Source organism: Schistocerca cancellata, chromosome 6 (genome assembly GCF_023864275.1).
Source record: "Schistocerca cancellata isolate TAMUIC-IGC-003103 chromosome 6, iqSchCanc2.1, whole genome shotgun sequence".
Lineage (NCBI taxonomy): Eukaryota > Metazoa > Arthropoda > Insecta > Orthoptera > Acrididae > Schistocerca > Schistocerca cancellata.
In genome coordinates, this window is record NC_064631.1 from 23,014,475 (window position 1) to 23,035,339 (window position 20,865).

Sequence of the window (20,865 nt, forward strand, 5' to 3'; positions counted from 1 at the left end):
AGTACCATTAGCAGGCAGTTGCATGACAGCTCACAGCATGCCATCTGTCATTCTTCCTGCTCCTTGCACCCTGAAGTCTGGTGCCTGCAGCAATGGACATGGGGTCCTGAAGACTGGTAGTGTGTCATCTTTAGTGATAAATCCCACTTCTGCACTGGAGTTTATGACCACTGGATCCATGTGTGGAGGTACAGTGTAGGGTACCACAAGGAGTGGTCTGAGGCCTCCATTCACGCATCCCACGAGCAATATCTTATGACGCCAATCACCGTTAGTGTTTAGTATTCCTAACGGACTCTGTGACAGCCACACGGTAGGTGGTTCTGCAAACAGTGGCTCTGGTATTTGCGAACACCCATGCCTATGCCCTATTTCAACAGGACAACATTGTCCTCATATTGCTACCACCTCCTGAGTGTGCCTTATAGCTGTGGATAGTCTGCTACAGCCAATTGCATCACCCGGTTTCTCCCATATTGAGAATGTGTGGGCTGCCATGGAGTGTGCCCCCCAGGATTCCACCTCTACCCACCGATCTACGGACGTTCGGGTACAAACGCTCCCTGGAATAGAATATTACATGACTACATTCCAGTACCGTACAACTCCGTGCCATGACATCTGGACATTTGCATTCACAACTACTGGAGTCTGATGCCATACTAACACGTACATTTTGTAGCCGAGTTGCACAATAAATATTGGTCCTTCAAAGCTGAAAATGTAAACATTTCATATGTGTAGTACCATCTACTTGCCTGCCAATAATGATCACAATCCACTTTGTCTTTCTGATGATCACTGTCTTAGCGACTTCCATGAAAAATCTTCTAGCATGAGCTGCTCGCCCATGATGGATTCATAGTGCCAGTAGAATTTATTGATGACACTGGCAAAAATTTAAATGCCATGTTCAATAAGCTTATTTCTCCGTTTTTGAAGAGAGGAATGACAGCTGATTTAGTCCAGCTCTCAGGTACTTCATCTCCTGAGCACATCATATATAAGAACCTGTCTGTAAATTTAAATAGCTCTAGATTGATTGTTCTCCTGGGGCTTTATTATTTTTTATTTTGTTTAATACTTCTTTCAGTTCATATTTAGAGATTGTTTCTCTTGACTAGCTGCCTGAAAGTACTGCAACCATTTAGATAAAGAGATGGCATTCACGTTCACATTCTCTTTTATGTCACTGTTTATATTTTTGGTATGTCTGAGGGTCTGTGGTTGGGGTTTGTAAACACCATGTTCTACATGGGCCACAAATTCTTTCCAACTCGAGTTTTCTACGTGCTTCTCTTTTAACAACTGCTCTTTCCTATGATAACCTACATTATCTTCCTGTTTTCTTATTGATGGATATTTCACAAATGCTTCTCGTTTGCTCTTTATAGCCTTTTCAGCGACATGTTTTCAGTCCTTTCTTCCTGTGTCATTTTACTTTTTCTGCCAATTCTCTGACTGGCAGCTTCTCTTAGAATGTATTGGAGAGCCTTCTTGAGCTTTCTTTTATAGGCGATTTTTCACTAGATCATCCTTTTAACTAAAGTATACTGTGGTTTCTCAGTAGGCTTACATGGAAGGTTAGTTCTTTATTATTGTCGGTTCTAGTGATTAGATTCAATTTCCAGGCCTTGAAACATGTTTGCATCCAATACTACATCAGCCACTTTTTATTACAAAGGATTTAATTCATTATTATTGGCCTGAGGTTACTGGCTTCCCAGGCAAATTTGTGGCTTGCGTTATTTTTGAACATTGTGTTCAGAATTATGAGTTGGTTATATACAGCGAAACCAATTTAACTGCAGCAATTACTACAGTATGTTGTTTCCCTCTGAGGGTCTATATACTGCTCAGTTTTTGTGTCACCTACACAAGCTTTAAAGTCCCTCATTACTATGATCATATTAGACCTATTGATTTTGTTAATGATCTTCTGTAAACCCTTTCTCCCCTTCAACTGGAGCACAGACATCAATCACTGAATGAAGCCTCATGACAGTTTTAGTCACAATTGAACAATCCTTTCACTGCACAAAGTGTAACTACCAATTGCTGATCTGAAACACTTCTGTACCAACAACACGTCACGAGCATTTGCTCTAGTTTTCTAATCAACTCCACTGTAGAATTTTAAGTAATTTTGAGTCTCATTCAAACGTCTCAATTTATTTTTGTTTTTGAAATTACTGCTACTGAAATCCCTTTTCTGCCAATATGTCACCTAGCTGGTCTTTCATGTGTTTCAAATCACAATATTTACAGCATTCTGTTTTTTCCATGTATTATCCTTTTTCATAGCTGAGTCATCAATGTGTTGTCTAATCCGATTATTTCCTGGTAGAGACATGAGAGCATGAAGTTTTCTTTCCAGTCAGTTGCTAGCTGACATGAAGCAAGTCCAGTCATGGTGCTGCCACCTTATAGCTTCTGCACCAGCCTTAGGGGTTATTTCAGCTATCCTTAACAAATGGAACTGAGCTGTTGGTAGCTGCCTCTAACCTGAGGAACAGATGCTACCTGGTGGATTTGAGACTGCTGCTGGGTTGCATGATCCTCTTCCCCTTCAAAACCATTTACTATTTCCATGTATAACTGTGGCAAGTAACATTTGCAAGGTACTACCAACTGAGCGTTAAAATTCATATGTATAATATTAAAAAGAGACTCTCACTGTCCATTATTCAGCATTAGCACACCACTGATAAATATATGGTCATTGACCATTTACATCTTTAAGGATCAGACAGACAGAAAGACAGAAAGAAAGAAAGAAAGAAAGAAAGAAAAGGCAAATCAGTTTGACAAATACCTCAGTAAAGGTCTTAAGGAACTTCCTTTAAAAGTACGATACTTACCTTAAAAGTGTAACCTCTATTATTTGCTGCTGTATCAAGTTGCCTGCAACGTTCTTTCACAAACTATTTTAATTAATAATTCGAAGTCCAAAACCTTCATTTACCAACAGTATTTTCACATATTAATATCTTGCTGTAGACAGTTCCAGCTTATCTACCTCAATCAATGTGAGGAGGAGGGTTATTTTTATTGAGATCAAATATAAACATAAAAAGTGATTATGATAACAGATGTCTGAAGAATCAAATATTTGCGTCAGATGCTCTACAAGCTACTATAATACTGATAATATGTACTCACGAGTAAAGAAAAGCAGTTTTCTGACTCATTACAATATCATAATTTCCTTTTACAATGGCAGCAATAGATACATTTCAGAAATGGGTTGCATACAAAGAAATGGCTCCACAGTACAAATTAAATGCAGGCAAGAAAACATGCCATTATAAGCAATAAGAATGTTCACCAAACTTACTCTCATGCACTGCTAAAATGCTCTTAATTGTTACAATGTAGATTGTCTCCATATTAACAATTGCATTATTGCTCTGAATCACAGAAGCTAATCTTGTTTAAGTAACAATGTCAATGTCAGAATTATAAACCTTTTAACCCATCAGAGTGAAACAAAAAATATCTGAAAAATGTATGTTGTCACCCACTGTAACACATTTGTACAGCACTATCCAGAATTTTACTCAATGTTAGATCGTGCTCTGCTGACACAATGGAAATTATCCTAATCGAATACAGAGAGTTTGCGCATGCTATGGTCAATGTACTGCATTTCATACAAAAGTTAATTGCAAATATTGTTTCTGATAATGCAGAGGTTCTTTGAAATGATGAACAGCACTCAATCACTTCCTAATAAAACTCAACATTTCTGGCTGACTAAACTATTCTTACAAAAATAATAAATAAAGCAGATTAACAACTGAAAATAAAATGTTCAATATATTCTAACAGTAATAACTAATATTTTAAAGCTTATGTTTATATGTTAACATAAACAAGTTAGTTAATTTTATTTACACATTAGAAATCAGTAACTCTGGAGATTCAACTACAGTCACACTAAATTAACAATAATGTAGCTGCAACTGTTATCTGTCATCACTTCAGGTTTCACTAAAATAGCCACCTGCAGCACATGAAAAATACAAATGCCTTTTGTGCTAATATCAGAAACCCAAATGTCATACAGAAATAGTTGCTGAAGAAATAATTATATAATTCCTGATTTTCATTTAAGCATTACAGCCTTTTTCACTGATCCAGTAACTTACAAATGTGAGTTGAAACTCTCACCTTCATAGTCCACAAGCCATAGAAAAGCTGTATATTGAGATTCTGATATCAATTGATTTAACTTTAAAATATCATACAAACAGTGTCCCTCATATTCATATATTTATAAAATTTTAACCTTTGTCCATGGAATCTTGTCCCTATATTCAATAAACTTCTGATCGAAACAGAAAAATGTGTCCATCCTCAGCCGCATGCAGTGCAAATGTATGTACACAAATCTAAAAACCAACAGCAAAATTATCTGTTTAAGGAAAGAAAAAATAAAAAATTAGGAACTGATACTAAAACCAGGGAACAAATTAGATACAAAACAAAAATTTATTACATAAAATCAGGTTAAAAGCATCTTACCAAAACATAATGATGATAAATAAATGAAAAGCGTGATACAAATATACTGCCTATCGAAAAATAAAGTAACTGAAATACTTTGTCTCACATCACATAATACTGCCCTCTCATGTGCCAACTGCACATCATAGTTCTGTCCACCCTTACTATCACAAGTTTACCAAATAATGTGTTTCACGTAAGATAACATGATATTTACTTCAAGATCATGTATCAAAAAAGTCAGAAAGTAATAATAACAGCCCACAGTAATCACAATATGTAGGATGTGATCAACATCAATTATGATTTCATAATCACCACATAGTATAGTCGGAGTCCTCTGCATCAAAGGTCATGAAAAACCCAACTAGAGTTGCATAGACAACAACATTCCCTGCTAACGTCAGGTAACAAGCACCCCACTGAATCTGAAACACAAAACATTTGCTTAAAACCTAAGTTGTTCTGTCAAGGACATTATGACGTACAACTCTTTAACTTCAAACTTACAACTGGATCATTTGATGGCGAACGAGCTAACACGATAGGCAGAGCGAAAGATGACACCACAAACCCCATTGTAACAAATATTGCCAGCTCATAAGCACTTGTACTGCTGGCTCCAGAATTTTCATTGTAGCGGCGAGCAATCAGAGTTGGTAGGGGTGCAAGTATATAGAAGAGGACAACAAAAAAAGGCCACCAAATCCTGAAACAAACAAAAAAAATTACCATTAATATATGGTTTAAGAGAAAGAGTGAAATAAAAGTACAGAAACACAGCAATCTGCCAGATCTTTATCAATATAATTTTGTTTCTTGTCAACTAGAACATTTCAAAAAGACAACTTATCATAGCTATTTCTCTTTTCAGGAGAGGATGCACAGAAACCCCAATCAATATAGTGCTCCCAGACTATTATGCCTATCAACTGTTTGGCGGCAGGGACTGGTCCAAGTCAAATCCAGCTGTGTTCACTTGCAGAGGAATGACAAGTGGCATATCGTTCAATATAGTCTAACAATATAATATTTTACTGCTTATATTTATATGTGAAATGCTTACTAAGAATGCAAATGGACACTTACTTGGTTCTTAAAAGACTGTCTGACAATCACAACACAGACGATACTTGATTATCAATATATTAAAATCTGCAATAAAAATCTTGCACACAGCAGACATGTCAACATGCACATTTATGACTTTTGTTAATGCTTACATCAACCAATATGAAAGACTGCTACTCACCCCATGGATGAGGCACTGAGACACAGACAGACTCAGTGAAAAGATTGCTAAACTTTAAGCTTTCAAACAACAACAACAACAACAACAACAACCACCACACACACACACACACACACACACACACACACACACACACACACACACACACACAGATGTGGCTGGCTGGCTGATCTATAATAAAAACACAGAAAGAGCTGGCCACTGTGAGAAGAAGAAAATGTTGGGTAACAGTTTTATACACAGATGTTAAGTGCTCAAATAATAATCAAAGTCTCAGTTCAAAAATATTTATTAGAAGACAAATGAACACACAGTGCAAGTTGTAAAACTGACGCAGATAACCACGACTGGCTTGATTACTGATTAAAAAGGATGAATCAGCCAATCTGTGATACATTAAAATAACTTACCCAATGATTTGGGCAAGAGTTCTGGAACCACACAACACCTTAAAATCTTTCCCGCACTCATCTCACTGTTGTTTAAAATTGCAAACTAAACATTATAAAAAAAAAGCTACTCTCGTCAGAATATAAAATGCAATCAACTAAGATGTGTGCACAGACACTGGTATACCTCAAGCATCACACACTAGGGTCCTCTTTCCAGATGAAGTGCCCATGTGTCAGAGGATAGTGTCCTATTCTCAGACATGTTAACACCCCTTCTTTCCACATATGTGGCAAAATGGTGTTCGCCATGGCAAAATTGTAGAGTTCACAAGCCTTAATTTGTTATTTTGCACCTCCAGCCAAATGTGCTCCCATTGACATATAGCTCTTCTCCCCGAAAATGAGGTATTTCGCTCACCAACTGGGGCAGCATGGGGTAGTACATTACTTTTCTAGCATACTTCTCTTGCCGCCATGTCACCTTGCTCATTTCCCACGATGCCCACACAGCGTTGTATCAATGAGAATGACACTTCTTTCCCTTGATGTTGTAGTATGTGAAGTGTGCCTTGTATGTTTTGGACCACTTTGTCTGCCGAGTATATCTGCTGACTGGTCGGCACAGCATGCCTAGAAAGTGGTGGGGGATCACCACTTAACAAATGTTGATGGCTAAAATGACAAAGCCCAATATGCAACCTAGCTAAAATGATCTCCTCGTGGCGAGAGCAGCGAGAGGAAGTCGGCCAAGCCACTGGGAGAGATTTAATTCACCGAACTTTGTTCCCACGAAGAGAAGACCAGTGGTGATACCATAGTGACTCCACCTGCTGACAGACGGCAACACAGAGATTCACTGGGAGGACTGGCAGAGCTAGCGGGCTGAGTATGAGCACTGCAGCCTTGGCAGCAGCATCAGCAGCCTTATTTACCGTCAGACAGACGTGACCAGGAACCCGCATAAACATCACAGTGACTCCCTCGAGAGTGTGCAAGTGGAAGCTTTCAGGGGATGGACCGTATATAGCACATACAGACTCTGAAGGGCACAGACAGAATCTGAACATATTACAATTAAAAAGTCTGTATCGCCGCATGTACTGCGTGGCGTGATAGAGGGCACAGAGCTCTGCTGTAAATACTGAGCAATATTCCAGAAGTCGACACCAAAAATCATCGGTGCCAATGACAAAGGCACACCTGACACCACAGTCAGTCTGAGAGCTATCAGCATACACAAAGGTACTGCGCTAAGTTCCGTGCGAATGTCGAGAAACTTACAGCGATAGATTGAATCCAGAGTAGTTTCATTAGGAAGCGAATGAAGTCCACAATGAACAAGAGCCAACACACAAAGCCAAAGTGATGAAGGGTTCACACCCATTGGGGAGGTGGCAGGTGGTGTGAAGTTAAGCTGCCAGAGCAATAGCCAAAAGCAAACTCTAGGATGTACCAGAGGAGAACGTGCCCTATACTGTCGGCCAAAGGAGGCACTGAAAAAGGAGGCACAGGATCTGTGGCTGTGTATGGCAGAAAGCAGCACGCATATCCGCTGAGAAGAACATCACGCCAATATGACAGCAGTAGATCGGCAGTTTCTATGTAGAGATTCTAAAGCAGGCCAGTGTAAAAGATGCCAGTGGCCAAATGGACTCCATGATGGTGGATGGTATTAAGATGACGTAAGATGGACGGATATGCAGATGGATAACCGAAACACCTTCAGCCTGGTTTCGAATGGACAAGGGATGGTACAAACATAGGAGAGGGTCCAATCTGCTTCCCAGACGTACCGTGTAGGACACACATGACACTGAGGGATCGGGTACAGATGGTGGCAAGGTAAGACACGTGGGACAACCAAGAAAGTTTTCTACTAATCATGAGCCCCAGGAATTTCGTAGTTTCAGTGAACAAAAGAGCAACAAGCTCAAGATGTAAAGACAGTGTAAGAAACCCAGTATGCCACCAGAAATTCATACAAACTGTTTCATCAGAGGAAAAGCGAAAGCCACTGTCAATGCTTCATGAGTAGGGACAGGAAAAATTCATTTAAACAATGACGCGACGAATAACGCAAACTTGGTGGTTTTTAAGGAAATAATGTGAATTCGGCAGTTTTTAAAGGAAGTAACGCAAAATCGGGAGTTTTTCAATAAAATTTCTCTGTGTCCTCTTAAGAAGTGTCTTAAATCTGACAACGTTTAATGTTGAAATCTTCTATGTTCAACTGTCGCACTACTTTTTGCAGTCCTGACGTAACTAGTGGCCTTTCGACTATCGACTTTTGCGAGCGCGTACAAACGACCACTGTGTGAATTTCGATTATTTATTTCTTTTGCAGTGTATGTGCCGCAGTGCGCCATTTCAAAGCAATGGCGCAATGACAATCTATCACAAACACATCGCCAATGTTTATTAAATATGGTTAATAACACAGCAACAATATAAGGCTTGAAGAAATGTGATCATTGAGACGACACAGTAGCCGAATGAGTAAACCATGACGTGATGGATAGTTTCGTGGTTTACGATACAAATGGATGTTAAGTTTGTGTTCCACTGATGCTAATATATATACTATATATATATTTTTTTTTTTTTTCCATCGTAGCGTTGCCGACACAGTCTGGGTGTTATGTTATGAATGTAATGCAAGTATTTGGAAGGAGGGTGAGTGCGAACACTGCAAACACAGTCATCAATCATTAAGCTTACAACTTGATGAAGCAGCCAAGACATTTTATTTATTAAGAATAGCATTGCAAAGGCAGAGATTTTTGTTTACATTAAAAGCTTTTCTTCTAACTTTTATTATTGTTATTCCATAAGAAATTTCAACCATTTAACATAAATATTTAAGTCGATGAGAAAAATTGTCGAGTGTCAAAAATTGAATTGCGTATCTGAAAAAAGGGAAGTTCTGTATATTTTGTAATCTGCTGGATACATCATTGATAAATTATTTTTTTCCCAGTATTTAAAACATATTTATCACTCCACACCATTGGCCAAGCGCAGCAACAGTATACAAATGTTAAAAATTTAAATAATAGTCCCTCCTGCAGATACTTTTTGATGACACCTTTCATGCTCCTAGCAGATCTTTAGATCATTCTTGAGCTGCGGAGACTGGCTTCTGTGGTCTCCACGGCTCAAGAACGATGTGCAGAAGTGGGAAACATGTCATCAATAAAATATCCGCATCATACTGTTATTTTCATTTTTACCTTTGGTGTTTGTTTTTTAAAAAAATGTTTGTGTCAAAAATTTTTGTTAAAATAATTTTTCTCTACACTTGTCTCATGTTTGGCCCACCCTATCTTAGGAATAGTTCAATTTTCAACATAGCATTGAAAAATGGTTAAATATGACAAAAATAGATAACTGATAACAGAAAAAGCTTGCCAGAAAAAACACCGACAAACAACACCGAAAAGAGCAAAAAATAACACCGATTTTGGCCATAAAACAACACCGATTTTTTCCTGTCCCTATTCATAAATAAAGACAATGCAGACATTGTTGAAGACACCACTCATGGAGACAAGTCCATGGAGAACTGCAACGGACAGGAAAGTCATCAACAAAAAGGATGCAGGAGATTCCCAGTGGGAGACAGGCCATAATACGGTTAATGACGATAGCAAAGAGGACGACGCTTATGATGGAGCTCTGAGGCAACCCGTTTTCCTGGATAAAGCTGTCTGATAAGGCACAACCCACATACACCTTGAAAACTCAGGTGTTTTTTTTTTTCCCTGAAGGGAACACGACAAGCAGCCTCAGAATCCCCATGTATATAGAGAACAGTGAATACCAGTTCTCCAGCAGGTGTCATAGGCTTTCTCCAAATCAAAAAACATGCTCATGGTTTGGTATTTCCACACAAAACCATTCATGGCATGGGTTGACAAAGTGACAATATGGTCAACTGCACAATGGCGCGCTCAAAATCCACATTGTGCAGTGGTTAGTAAATTGCGAGACTTGAGCCACCATACCAGCCGGCCGTGAATCATACATTCCATCACATTGCAAACACAGCTGATGAGAGAACTGGGGCAGTAGCTAGAAGGAAGGTATTTGTCCTTACTGGGCTTAGGTATGGCTATGTAAGTAGCTTCACACCGGAGTCTGGGAAACATGCCATCTGCCCAAATGCAATTGTATGTATGAAGGAGAAAGTGTTTGCATGCAAGAGGAAGATGCTGCAACATCTGAATGTGAACATCGCCCAGCACGGAGTTGGAAGATCGAGATGAAGTGAGAGCACGATGTAGAGAAAGTGAGAGCACGATGTAGCTCTCTCATAGTATAGGCACTGTAGTATTCACATTTGTGAGAGGACAACAGTATCACCTGAGCCTCCTCCAATTGTTTCTAATGGAGGAAGGTGGGGTAACAGCGGATGGAACTCAAAATCTCTGCAAAATAGTAGCCTAATGTGTTGGAGATAGCAATGGGGTCCACAATGACACCACCTGCTATGGTCAGGCCGGTAATTGGGGAATGGCTCTTGGTCCCAGAGAGCTATCAGAGATTGGTCCACACGACAGAAGAGGAAGTGGAACTGTTAAATAAAAACTAGTGAATGAAATCTAGCTAGCTTTTTTGCTATTCCGAAGAATGTGATGACAATTCGCATGCAACAGTTTGTAACGAATACAATTCACCATGGTAGGATATATTTAAAAATGCGGAGAGCATGTCCCCGCACACAAATCATGTCACGGCAAGCCTCAGTCCATCAAGGAACCGGAAAACGGTGTGGTAATGATGAAGTGTGAGGAATGGAACGTTCTGCGGCAGTAGGGTAATATTTGTAAGGTATTCTACCTTGTCACCACAACTAGGGAAATGTTGTTCGTTGAAGATTGCAAGGGAGGAGTAAAGCCTCCAGTCAGCCTTACAAAGCTGCCAATTGGGTTTACATGTAGGTGGAGTAGGAGTCAGCAAACAGATAGCACACTCAAAATGGTCACTCGAGTACATGTCAGAGAACAGGCCACTCGAGACAATGGGTAAATTGGGCAGTGTAGAAAGAGAGATCCAAATAGGAATAGGCATGTGTGACGTCTGAAAGGAACATGGGCGCACCAGTGTTAAGACAAATGAAGTTGAGCTGATTGAGAAGGTCAGCCAAGAGGGCACCTCTCGGATACGTTCTGCAAGACCCCAAAGGGGATGGTGTGCATTTAAGTCAATGAGCAACAGAAAGGGGTGAAGACATTTACCAATAAGCTGGAAGACGTATGCCTTGGTGACACCGAATGATGGGAGGGATGTACACTTACGAAGAGAAAAGGTGAAGCGAGGAAAGAAAATGCAGACTGAAACAGCTTGCAGCCGAGTGTTCAGTGAGATGATTTGACTATGAATCTCATCCCAGGTGATCAGCATGACTCCCCCATGAGATGGAATGCTGTCCTTGGGGACGAAGATCAAAGCAGGCCGGAAGAAAACGCAAGGTGTCAAAGTGGTCGCAAGGATGCAATTTTGTTTCCTGGAAGTAAAAAACAAGCGATGTTGCGATTCCAAGAGCAGCTGTAAATCTTCGTTGTTGTATCTAATGCCACAAACATTCCATTGACTACAGCACACAGAACTGGAGGATCCTCTTCCATGAGATCTACAGAAGCGTCAGCATTCTCTCTCGGTCACCATACGAGTCCAGGGCAGATTGATGAAATGTAGGTCGGCTCGGTGAGGGTATTATGCAGCGACACCGTTGAAGAGGATTTCGGAGTCGGCAAAAGAGAAGGCCATTTGTCACTGATTTCTTAGAGGCTTTGTGGTTGGCATACGAAAATGACTTCGTAGCCTGTTCTGATCTGTGATGTAAGCACTACACTTATCATATGTGAGAAAAACAGCACATGTAGGCTCTAAGGTAGCAACAACTTTTTTCATTACCCAATGAACTACCGTAATGCCCAGATCAGAGCGAGAGATTTTGATTTCTCCCTTGGTCAGACAGAGTGTAAATAATGCCACGCGAAGAATTCAGCATTCAACAAGCCTTGACACAAACAGCACTGCTATGGAGGAGTGAAGCTGCAAGCTATTGTTGGGCTTGAAAATCACAACTGGTCTCCAAACACAAAGTTCCATTATGTAAACAACAGCACGATTTCACAGAGCTTGCAACATCAACACCTTTCAGAATAATAAACGGATTAACCACTGCAAAGGACTGACCTACATCAGTACATTATACCACACGGAACCTAGATTCAACTGGGGGATTCTTTGAATATTTAGTCTCATTCCGTTTGCGTTTAGCAGACAGACAGACTGAGACGGTGACTGACTCACTGCAAGAAAATCCACACTGGTTTCCAACGTCTCCAATGGCATGCTCCTCCCGCCTTCAGATGGGAGCTGATTGTTTACACCTCCGTAACTTTTGACAGAGGGGCCAACTGGCAATATGGGAAGGTAACAGCTCAAGCAATCATCCCTCCCTGGCCCTGGCCTGTGCCAGGGGGTATGTGCAAACCCTACCCATCGACCGAAGGCTGTGAATTATGCACTACTCATTCATGAAGAATGAAGAAAGAAAGGAAAAACAGATGATGTCAGGCTATTAAAACATCAGAACACATTTTCAGAAATATCCCAGAATATTCCCCACAGGAGGGGGAAAAGAATAGCAGAAGGATAGACATGCAGCACAGAAAGGGAAGATGAGCTGCAAAGGCTGCGATCCTGTGGTAGCCAAGTACAAACTCACCAAAGAATTGTGAGCCACCTGGGAGGGGGGATGGGCTATGGTTTTAGCCCACAATTTTAGCTTCCTTAACATTATTTGGAAGAAAGATATTGTTCCACCAGGTTGTATTTTAAAATTGTACCTTATTAAGTGTGGCTTATTCTCAAGTGCAACTCACGACTACACAGCCACAAAGCACCCCTACACACAGATACTTATTGCAGTCACAAGTGTATTGGAAAATTTTAACTGCCAGTGATGTAACTGGGCTTTGTGGCTATGCTTTACGACAAGCACTTGAGGATGAGCCACATTTTAAACTAGTAAGTTTAGTAGTAGTTAGTTGCAGTTCTTGGGCAATTGTCTCAAGACTAGAAGACAAATAAAAGACTGAAAAATCATCTGCATAAAAAAACCATCAGAAAGGTTTCCTGAGTGTGGACACTATGTTGTTAATGACAATGTAACATACTACCCTGAGGAACCCCATTTTCCTGGGTATGTCAGTACATGCAATAATGCCCTTGTTTACGCTTGCAGTTACTTTTAAACTAGTTCCAGCAGAGGTCACTACCTAACAGCAGAGAGAACTTTCAATTACAATGCTAGAGGCACAAAGCATTTCAACCTTATACAAAGAGCCTGGATCACAACAAAGGGTGAAATCCACACCCACAAACATTCGAAATCCAAAGAAATTTGGTATGAAATCAACAGATAGGAGGAGCTTAGTATTAACTTATGAAGAAATTGAAATAAAACAGGATATACAAGCTGAAGTGGGAAGTTGTCCTATTTCTCCACTTAATGTCCAACACGCGTCAAAAAAAACATGATGAAAGAACACTCAATTCCCCTCCCTCCCCCAATTAATGGCTGCTATACTGTAATGGAGTGTTGAATAATTTTATCCATAAAATCCACACATAAGAGAGCAAAAGCACGATCTCTCCCACTCTCTTTATTGCCCTTATACTTTGATTAAAATTACTTTGTGGCTGACAGACTGCAGTGACAGGCAACAGTTTTGTCAGTATTCAGTCAGCCAGTCACTTCCTCCAAAACTGGCAATATAGCAAGCATGTGGCACTTGAGAAAGAACCCCAATTTTGCCAGATGGTCCCTACCACTCAACTTGCTGAAATGTCGAACACAAAAAAATTTAATAGGGATATAGAAATAACACATTTTGCTCCCTCTCTCATTTTAATTTTATTGTGAAAGATTAATTGGAACACTAATTCCGATAAGAGTTTCTGTGCAATTAATTGTGACTGTTTAATGAACACGTTACAAGATTAGTAAAGCTGTGTCGGTAGACTGAAAATATTTGTAATTTATCATTCTTGACATTATTATTTTTCCCCTTTGAATTCAAGTACTACTGCTATCCCGTTGCAAACCACTGGTCAACTCAATTAATTCTGAATTTAATCTTGCGAGCAAGCAATCTACTTAAGGAGTTCAGTTTGTGGACTGCTGTATCAAACCCGAGAGTGTACTTCTTGACAGTCACGTCAATTTAATATCTGGGTGTAACATTGCAAAGCGGTATGAAATGGTTGGTTGATTGGATTGGAGAAAGGGACCAAACTATGCGGTCATACGTCCCTCTGACCTTGGAATAACTAAAATCGATAAAACCTCACACTATAAGAGGGAACTACAATGGCTATAAAATTACAAATTATTGATACAGAAGGAAGGAAGAAGAGAAGATAAGAGGGAAAGAAAGTGACTAATGACAGGGGCATGAAAGAAGAAGCACAAGTAGACAAGATAGACAATCAAGATAAAACAGACCCCATAAAGAAAGGAGTGGGAAGGCAGAGGGTGGGGGTGAACCACCAAGCCCAGTCAAAGCCAGTCCAATTGGGGCGAAGGAGGGAGCAAGACGGCCTGTCATCCCTTTGGCGTCGACGAGCTGTCAGTGCATATATTACTAGAAAATCCGATCAGATACTTTTCAAAAGTGAATAAATGTGGATGATTTGATTGACAATGATTAATTGTTGCGTGGTAGAGGGTATTTTTCTGTGGGGACATTACACACTCACCAATAAGGTTGAAGGGCCCACACTTAAATAAAGTGATAAAAACCCCCATCATGAAGAAATCTTCAAACTAGATCAGCTGGTGAGGCATTGTCAGCTAACACCAGGGGCAGCCAGTCAGGAAAGCTAAAAGTCCGTCGCAGGGCGGCTAAGTCGGGACAGTCCAGTAAGAGGTGAACCACTGTCAAAATTGATCCTCAACAACAGAGAGGGGGGTCCTCACGACAGAGGAGATAACCGTCAGTCAGCCGAGTACAGCCGATACGAAGCCAGAAAAAGGATGACAGAGGCTTTACGAGAGGCCTGTAAGGAGGACTGCCACATAGCTGTAGAATCCTTTATCGCCCTGAGCTTGTTCAGTGAAGAAAGAGTGTGCCATTCCACATTCCAAAGTCCCAAAACCCGACGACATAATGCTGAGCGAAGGTCTATTTCCGGAATGCCAATAGCAAGAGATGGCCTGTTAGTAGCCAATTTAGCCAGTTGATCAGCAAGTTCATTGCCAGGGATCCCAACATGGCCTGGAGTCCAAATGAAAACCACTGAGCATCCATGTTGATCAAGGAGTCCTGGATAGCTATGACCAATGGGTGACGAGGGAAGCATTGGCTGAAAGCGTGCAAAATTTTCACTTCTGCGATAGTCTTTTTTATTGTATTTGAGTTAATTGCGGGATTTAGGTTATATTGCAGCCCTTTATTTAAAAGGTTCTGCTCATCCTTTGTTAATTCTATCTCAGTTAAGTTCACGACCCTCTCACAAAAAGTATGCAACTTTTTATACGCCGTTTCGTTATCAATATTAAAATCTACACCTAGGTTAAAAAGCTGCTTCTGATGTCTGTTTAGAGTTAATTCTCGCTCCCTGTCAATTCTATTTTCAATCTCTCTGCTTACGTATGTGAACTGTAATGGAGATAAAATGTCACCTAAAATCAAGTGAAGATTAAAAGCTTCTCTATTTAACTTGTCTTTCATTTTATATGCTGGGCACCACCCAGCCACAGAAAGGGCCGTCTGGCATGGTGGCCATTGCCTGGAGTTCTGATGCTGTAAAATGATGAGCATCAACTCCTTGGCATACACAAGGCGTTAACAGCTCAGGTACTAGCACTGTGATGCCTGTGTTGTCAGGGGGCTCAGCCAAGTGGGTACTTAACAGCCCTACCACACGGACTGGCTACTGTGATGGTGACCTAGCAGGAAGGGGGCTAGAGTGCAAGGGGAAAAGGGAGGGGAGGGGGAGAGGAGCCTACACCCTGGAAACTAGGTAGGGAGATCATCCTCAAATGGCTCACAATGAAAGGAAAACGTTGCAAATGGAGGTCAAACCCCAAGGGGACCAAAAAAGCCGAAAAGGGGATGGAAACAGCAAAGTAAACAATAGCACATATCAAAACAAAGCCAGGAGGATAGTCAGGTCGATATACAGAAGTCCACCATGAGGGAAAGGAGGGGGCAGGGAGAAAGGAACAAGGACAGGGAAGGAGAGGAACAGGGACAGTAATGCAGTCTGGAAAAAGGAAGGAGACTGCAATAGTTTGGGGTCCTGTGTGCACCACACACACGTACCCACAAAAGGACTGTGGGCCCCCTGGGGAGGATATGAAACGGAATGAGCATGTAAGAATTGTAGTAGGGAAGGCAGATGGCTGATTTCAGTTTATTGGGAGAATTTTAGGAAAGTGTGGTTCATTTGTAAGTGAGACTGCACATAGAACACTAGGGCGACCCATTCTTGAGCACTACTTGAGTGTGTGGGACAAGTAAAGCAATTCTGAGGTGGGCTGCTAGGTTTGTTATTTGTAGATTTAATAAACACACAAGAATTATGGAGTTTCTTTGGGAACTCAAATGGGAATTCCTACAGGGCAGGCAACATTCTTTTTTAACGAACACTACTAAGAAAATTTACAGAACCGGCATTTGAAACTGACTGCAGAACCCTCCTGCTGCCGCTAATGTACGAGCGTGAAGACAAGAGAAATTAGGGCCCGTATGGAGGCATATGGACAGTCTTTTTCCCTCACTCTATTTGCAAGTGGAAAAAGACAAGAAATGACTACTAATGGTACAAGATACTATCTGCCACACACCATACAGTGGCTTGCCACATACGTACGTATATGTACAATCAATAAAGGAGACTGAATTATGAACTGTTCCATAAGGGTCTTAGTCACCTTGCACACACTTGGCTAAGACAGTTGTATTCAGATCTCGGCAATGTACTGTGGTTACTGTATGTTGAATTATAAGACTGGAAGTGTTAATAATGATTTCTTTATAGTCGCAGTGAAGAAAGTGTACCTTCTGGTTTCATCCGGCAGTTTGCAGAGCACTCATATACTTTTCCAATACCTTGAGGACTGCATTTTGGTTACTTTTGCTTACAAGTAGGAGTCAATCAAAATGCAATGAACTGGAAGCAAATTAAGCAAAAGCAAATTAACATAGGAAAAAATAGCATTTTCACTCTTCCAGAGAAATGTCAGCTGCGAGGATATTTTGATTTCATTGTTTCACTGTCTGCTGCATGTACTAGAACTAAAAAATTTACTCTTTATCATGTTTTATGCTAGAAGCGATATCTGATATCCTGGAGACTGTCAGACTTTTATTGTTTTGTGACTGCAGTTTACACAGGTGACCAAGTTCTAATTAGGCAAGTGGGAGATGACATTTGACAACTTTTCTCAGAGAGGCAGCTGTGGAAGTTGAGAATGAAACTGTCTTGGTCACTTTAATTTCTTTCTTTTAAAATTGCAAGGAAATTCCTGCTCCAAGTAGGGTGATTGCCTGAGCAGTTTACACAGAGGTCTTCTATTGAGCACAACAACCCTGCTTCATGTGTGTCATTTCTGCCTTTCCCATGTGCTGCCTAACCATGACACCCTAGTGTCGTATCATCAAATCTTCTGACATTTATAGCAAAGCACTGGACTGAGTGCATGAAGTCTTGACTTCAGTCATTTAATCTGGCCTCAATGTGCTCTGGAAGGATAGTCAAACTGAAAGTTAGGGTGAAAATGGCAGTCTTCTGCCTTGATATCTCTAAATCTTAAAATACCCATACTGAAGTATAAAATGTTTTACTTTTCTCTACTGCTATAACATATTGACTGAAGTTCTTAAAGAGTTCTTAAGAGTTCAGAAGTGTGGTCACTTGGCAAGACAGCAATTTCGACCAAAGCCTTTCTATTGTGAAGTCTATACAGCCTAACTTTTTGATAATCAAACAATGGAAAATCCAGGATGGAATGTAATAATATTATAAGAAAAGTTGCCACTCACCATATAGCAGAGATGTTGAGTCACAGACAGGCACAACAAAAAGATTTTCACACTTAAAGCTTTCAGCCAACGGCCTTTGTCAACAACAACACACACACACACACACACACACACACACACACACACACACACACACACACACGCGCGCGTGCACGCAGACACAACAGTTGTGTTTGCGCGTGTGGTGTGTGTGTGTGTGTGTGTGTTGTTGGCAAAGGCCATTGGCCGAAAGCTTAAGTGTGAAAATCTTTTAGTTGTGCCTATCTGCAAATCAGCACCTCCGCTAACGTTTTGATAATGTAGAAGAGGGATACTTTCAAGTAATACCCCTTTTCTCTTTACCACAATAAAAACATTCTGACACTGTTTTACCCTGTTACAATTGTCAGTGTTCGACTTACTTAATGAAATAACAAAGGGACTATACCGACAAGCTCTCTTTGTTTTGGGGGTGTTAGTGGTCTCTAACAACACAACCGACTGTGTAGAAATTGTTTATGTTTCCAATGTTCCACGATGTTGCCACAAACAGATAGGGATCTATACAGTCCACACAAGCAGAGCCCTGCTAGCCTGGGTAAGCCTTATACAACAAGATCTATACATCCTTGCAATCTGGGTAGTTAAGTTAAGACCCTCGGTAATAGAAGACTAGCAGCATTTAACAGCTGAATGAACCTTTGGGAAAGGGGGGGGGGGGGGGGATATATAGGACAGTCAGCAGTTAGACTTCCAGCATGGAAAGAGAAATGGCTCTCCAGACACTCACAGCCCAGTGTTTGCCAATCACATGCTCACAAAATAGTTTTAAGCCATTTGATGGTTTCACTCTTTCCACACACCTGAGGATGCCACTCAGAATGAGATCTATGGGAACATTCAGTCTGAATGGCAAAACCTTGCATCTTCTCTCTTTAAGATCTTCATTCTTCTTTCCTCGTCGTCTGTTTCCGCTTCTCTTTCAGTCATTCTTTCTCTTATCTCTGACTCTTTAACTGAGCTCTTTAGCACCTGAGAATCCTCGGGTTTTCCAAATTCATATGTTGATATCATTCCAAACTCCTCTAATAATCTTGTATATCTTCTTTAATAATTCAAAGCTCACCTGTTGCATCCTCTTGATCTATAAACAACTCTTTCACTTATTTACAAATTCTCAGATTTTAATGAAGGTTGCCCCCAAGTTTCCCCAAGTGAAATTCGCAAATATTTCTGATTTCCAGACAAGTTTTAGCAATTTTCCCTGACAAATTTTGAGATCCCAAGGGTAAGTTAACAATCTGTCTTTGCAGTTACAGTACAACAAACAATAGTGCAAACAAGGAAATATCTTTAAAAAAAATTGCAAGCAGATGGTGTTTCCTGACATTATTAACATCAACATCATTTGTGAAAGATGGAGAAAGCAAGCCAAATGGTTTGTGTATTTTATTAAGACCACTGATGTTATTTTATTCAATAAAACAAAACACATTTTGTGACACAAATAGGCATTTCCTTGGAGTCATAAGGCAGATTTAAAATACCTCCACTGATTTCAGAAGCAACCTCAGCAAAAAGTCGGCCTCTTGAAAGAAGTGTATAAGACAGGGAAGAAGTGTGTAAACTAACACTGTTGGTGACTGCCAATAAAATGTTGGTTCTATTATGCTTGTTATTGTCAGTTATAGCCCACTGCATTATACCTCCCATTTTACAGGTACTAAGAGATTTTTCTTCCGAGAAATACACGAGTACATAGTGTACAAACCGTCAGCAACTGACAATTTTCTTCTTCTTATCATCCGTACTTTCTAACACATAAAACACTTTTGAAGTGCCAAATCAAATGTACTGTTGTTGTTGTTGCTGTGGTCTTCAGTCCTGAGACTGGTTTGATGCAGCTCTTCATGCTACCCTATCCTGTGCAAGCTTCATCATCTCCCAGTACATACTGCAACCCACATCCTTCTGAATCTGCTTAGTGTATTCATCTCTTGGTCTCCCTCTATGATTTTTACCCTCGACGCTGCCCTCCAACGCTAAATTTGTGATCCCTTGATGCCTCAGAGCATGTCCTACCAACCGGTCCCTTCTTCTTGTCAAGTTGTGCCACAAACTCCTCTTCTCCCCAATTCTATTCAATACTTCATCTACCCATCTAATCTTCAGCATTCTTCTGTAGCACCACATTTTGAAAGCTTCTATTCTCTTCTTGTCCAAACTATTTATTGTCCACGTTTCACTTCCATACATGGCCACACTCCATACAAATACTTTCAGAAACGACTTTCAGAAACGACTTCCTGACACTTAAATCTATACTCGATGTTAACAAATTTCTCTTCTTCAGAAACGCTTGCCATTGCCAGTCTACATTTTATGTCCTCTCTACTTCGACCATCATCAGTTATTTTGCTCTCCAAATAGCAAAACTCATTTAACACTTCAAGCGTCTCATTTCCTAATCTAAGACCCTCAGCATCACCCGATTTAATTCGGCTATGTTCCATTATCCTCGTTTTGCTTTTGTTGATGTTCATCTTATATCCTCCTTTCAAGACACTGTCCATTCCATTCAGCTGCTCTTCCAGGTCCTTTGCTGTCTCTGACAGAATTACAATGTCATTGGCGAACCTCAAAGTTTTAATTTCTTCTCCATGGATTTTAA

General features: G+C 40.4%; 1 protein-coding gene across 4 annotated transcripts in view; it reads right to left on the reverse strand.

The window, feature by feature from the left end:
* Positions 1-3,004: 3,004 nt before the first annotated feature.
* Positions 3,005-20,865, reverse strand: part of LOC126191120 (leptin receptor gene-related protein) — a 34,607-nt gene continuing 16,746 nt past the window's right edge. For 3 of the 4 annotated variants that reach the window (XM_049931865.1, XM_049931863.1, XM_049931862.1), the window contains 2 exons: positions 5,020-5,218; positions 4,476-4,937 (listed from right to left, as the gene is read on the reverse strand). In XM_049931865.1, coding sequence (XP_049787822.1) covers positions 4,824-4,937; positions 5,020-5,218 — 313 coding nt within the window. In that variant the 3' untranslated portion in view covers positions 4,476-4,823. Of the gene's footprint in view, positions 4,418-4,475; positions 4,938-5,019; positions 5,219-20,865 lie in introns of those variants that run through there. The other variant, XM_049931864.1, reaches the window with a different exon arrangement.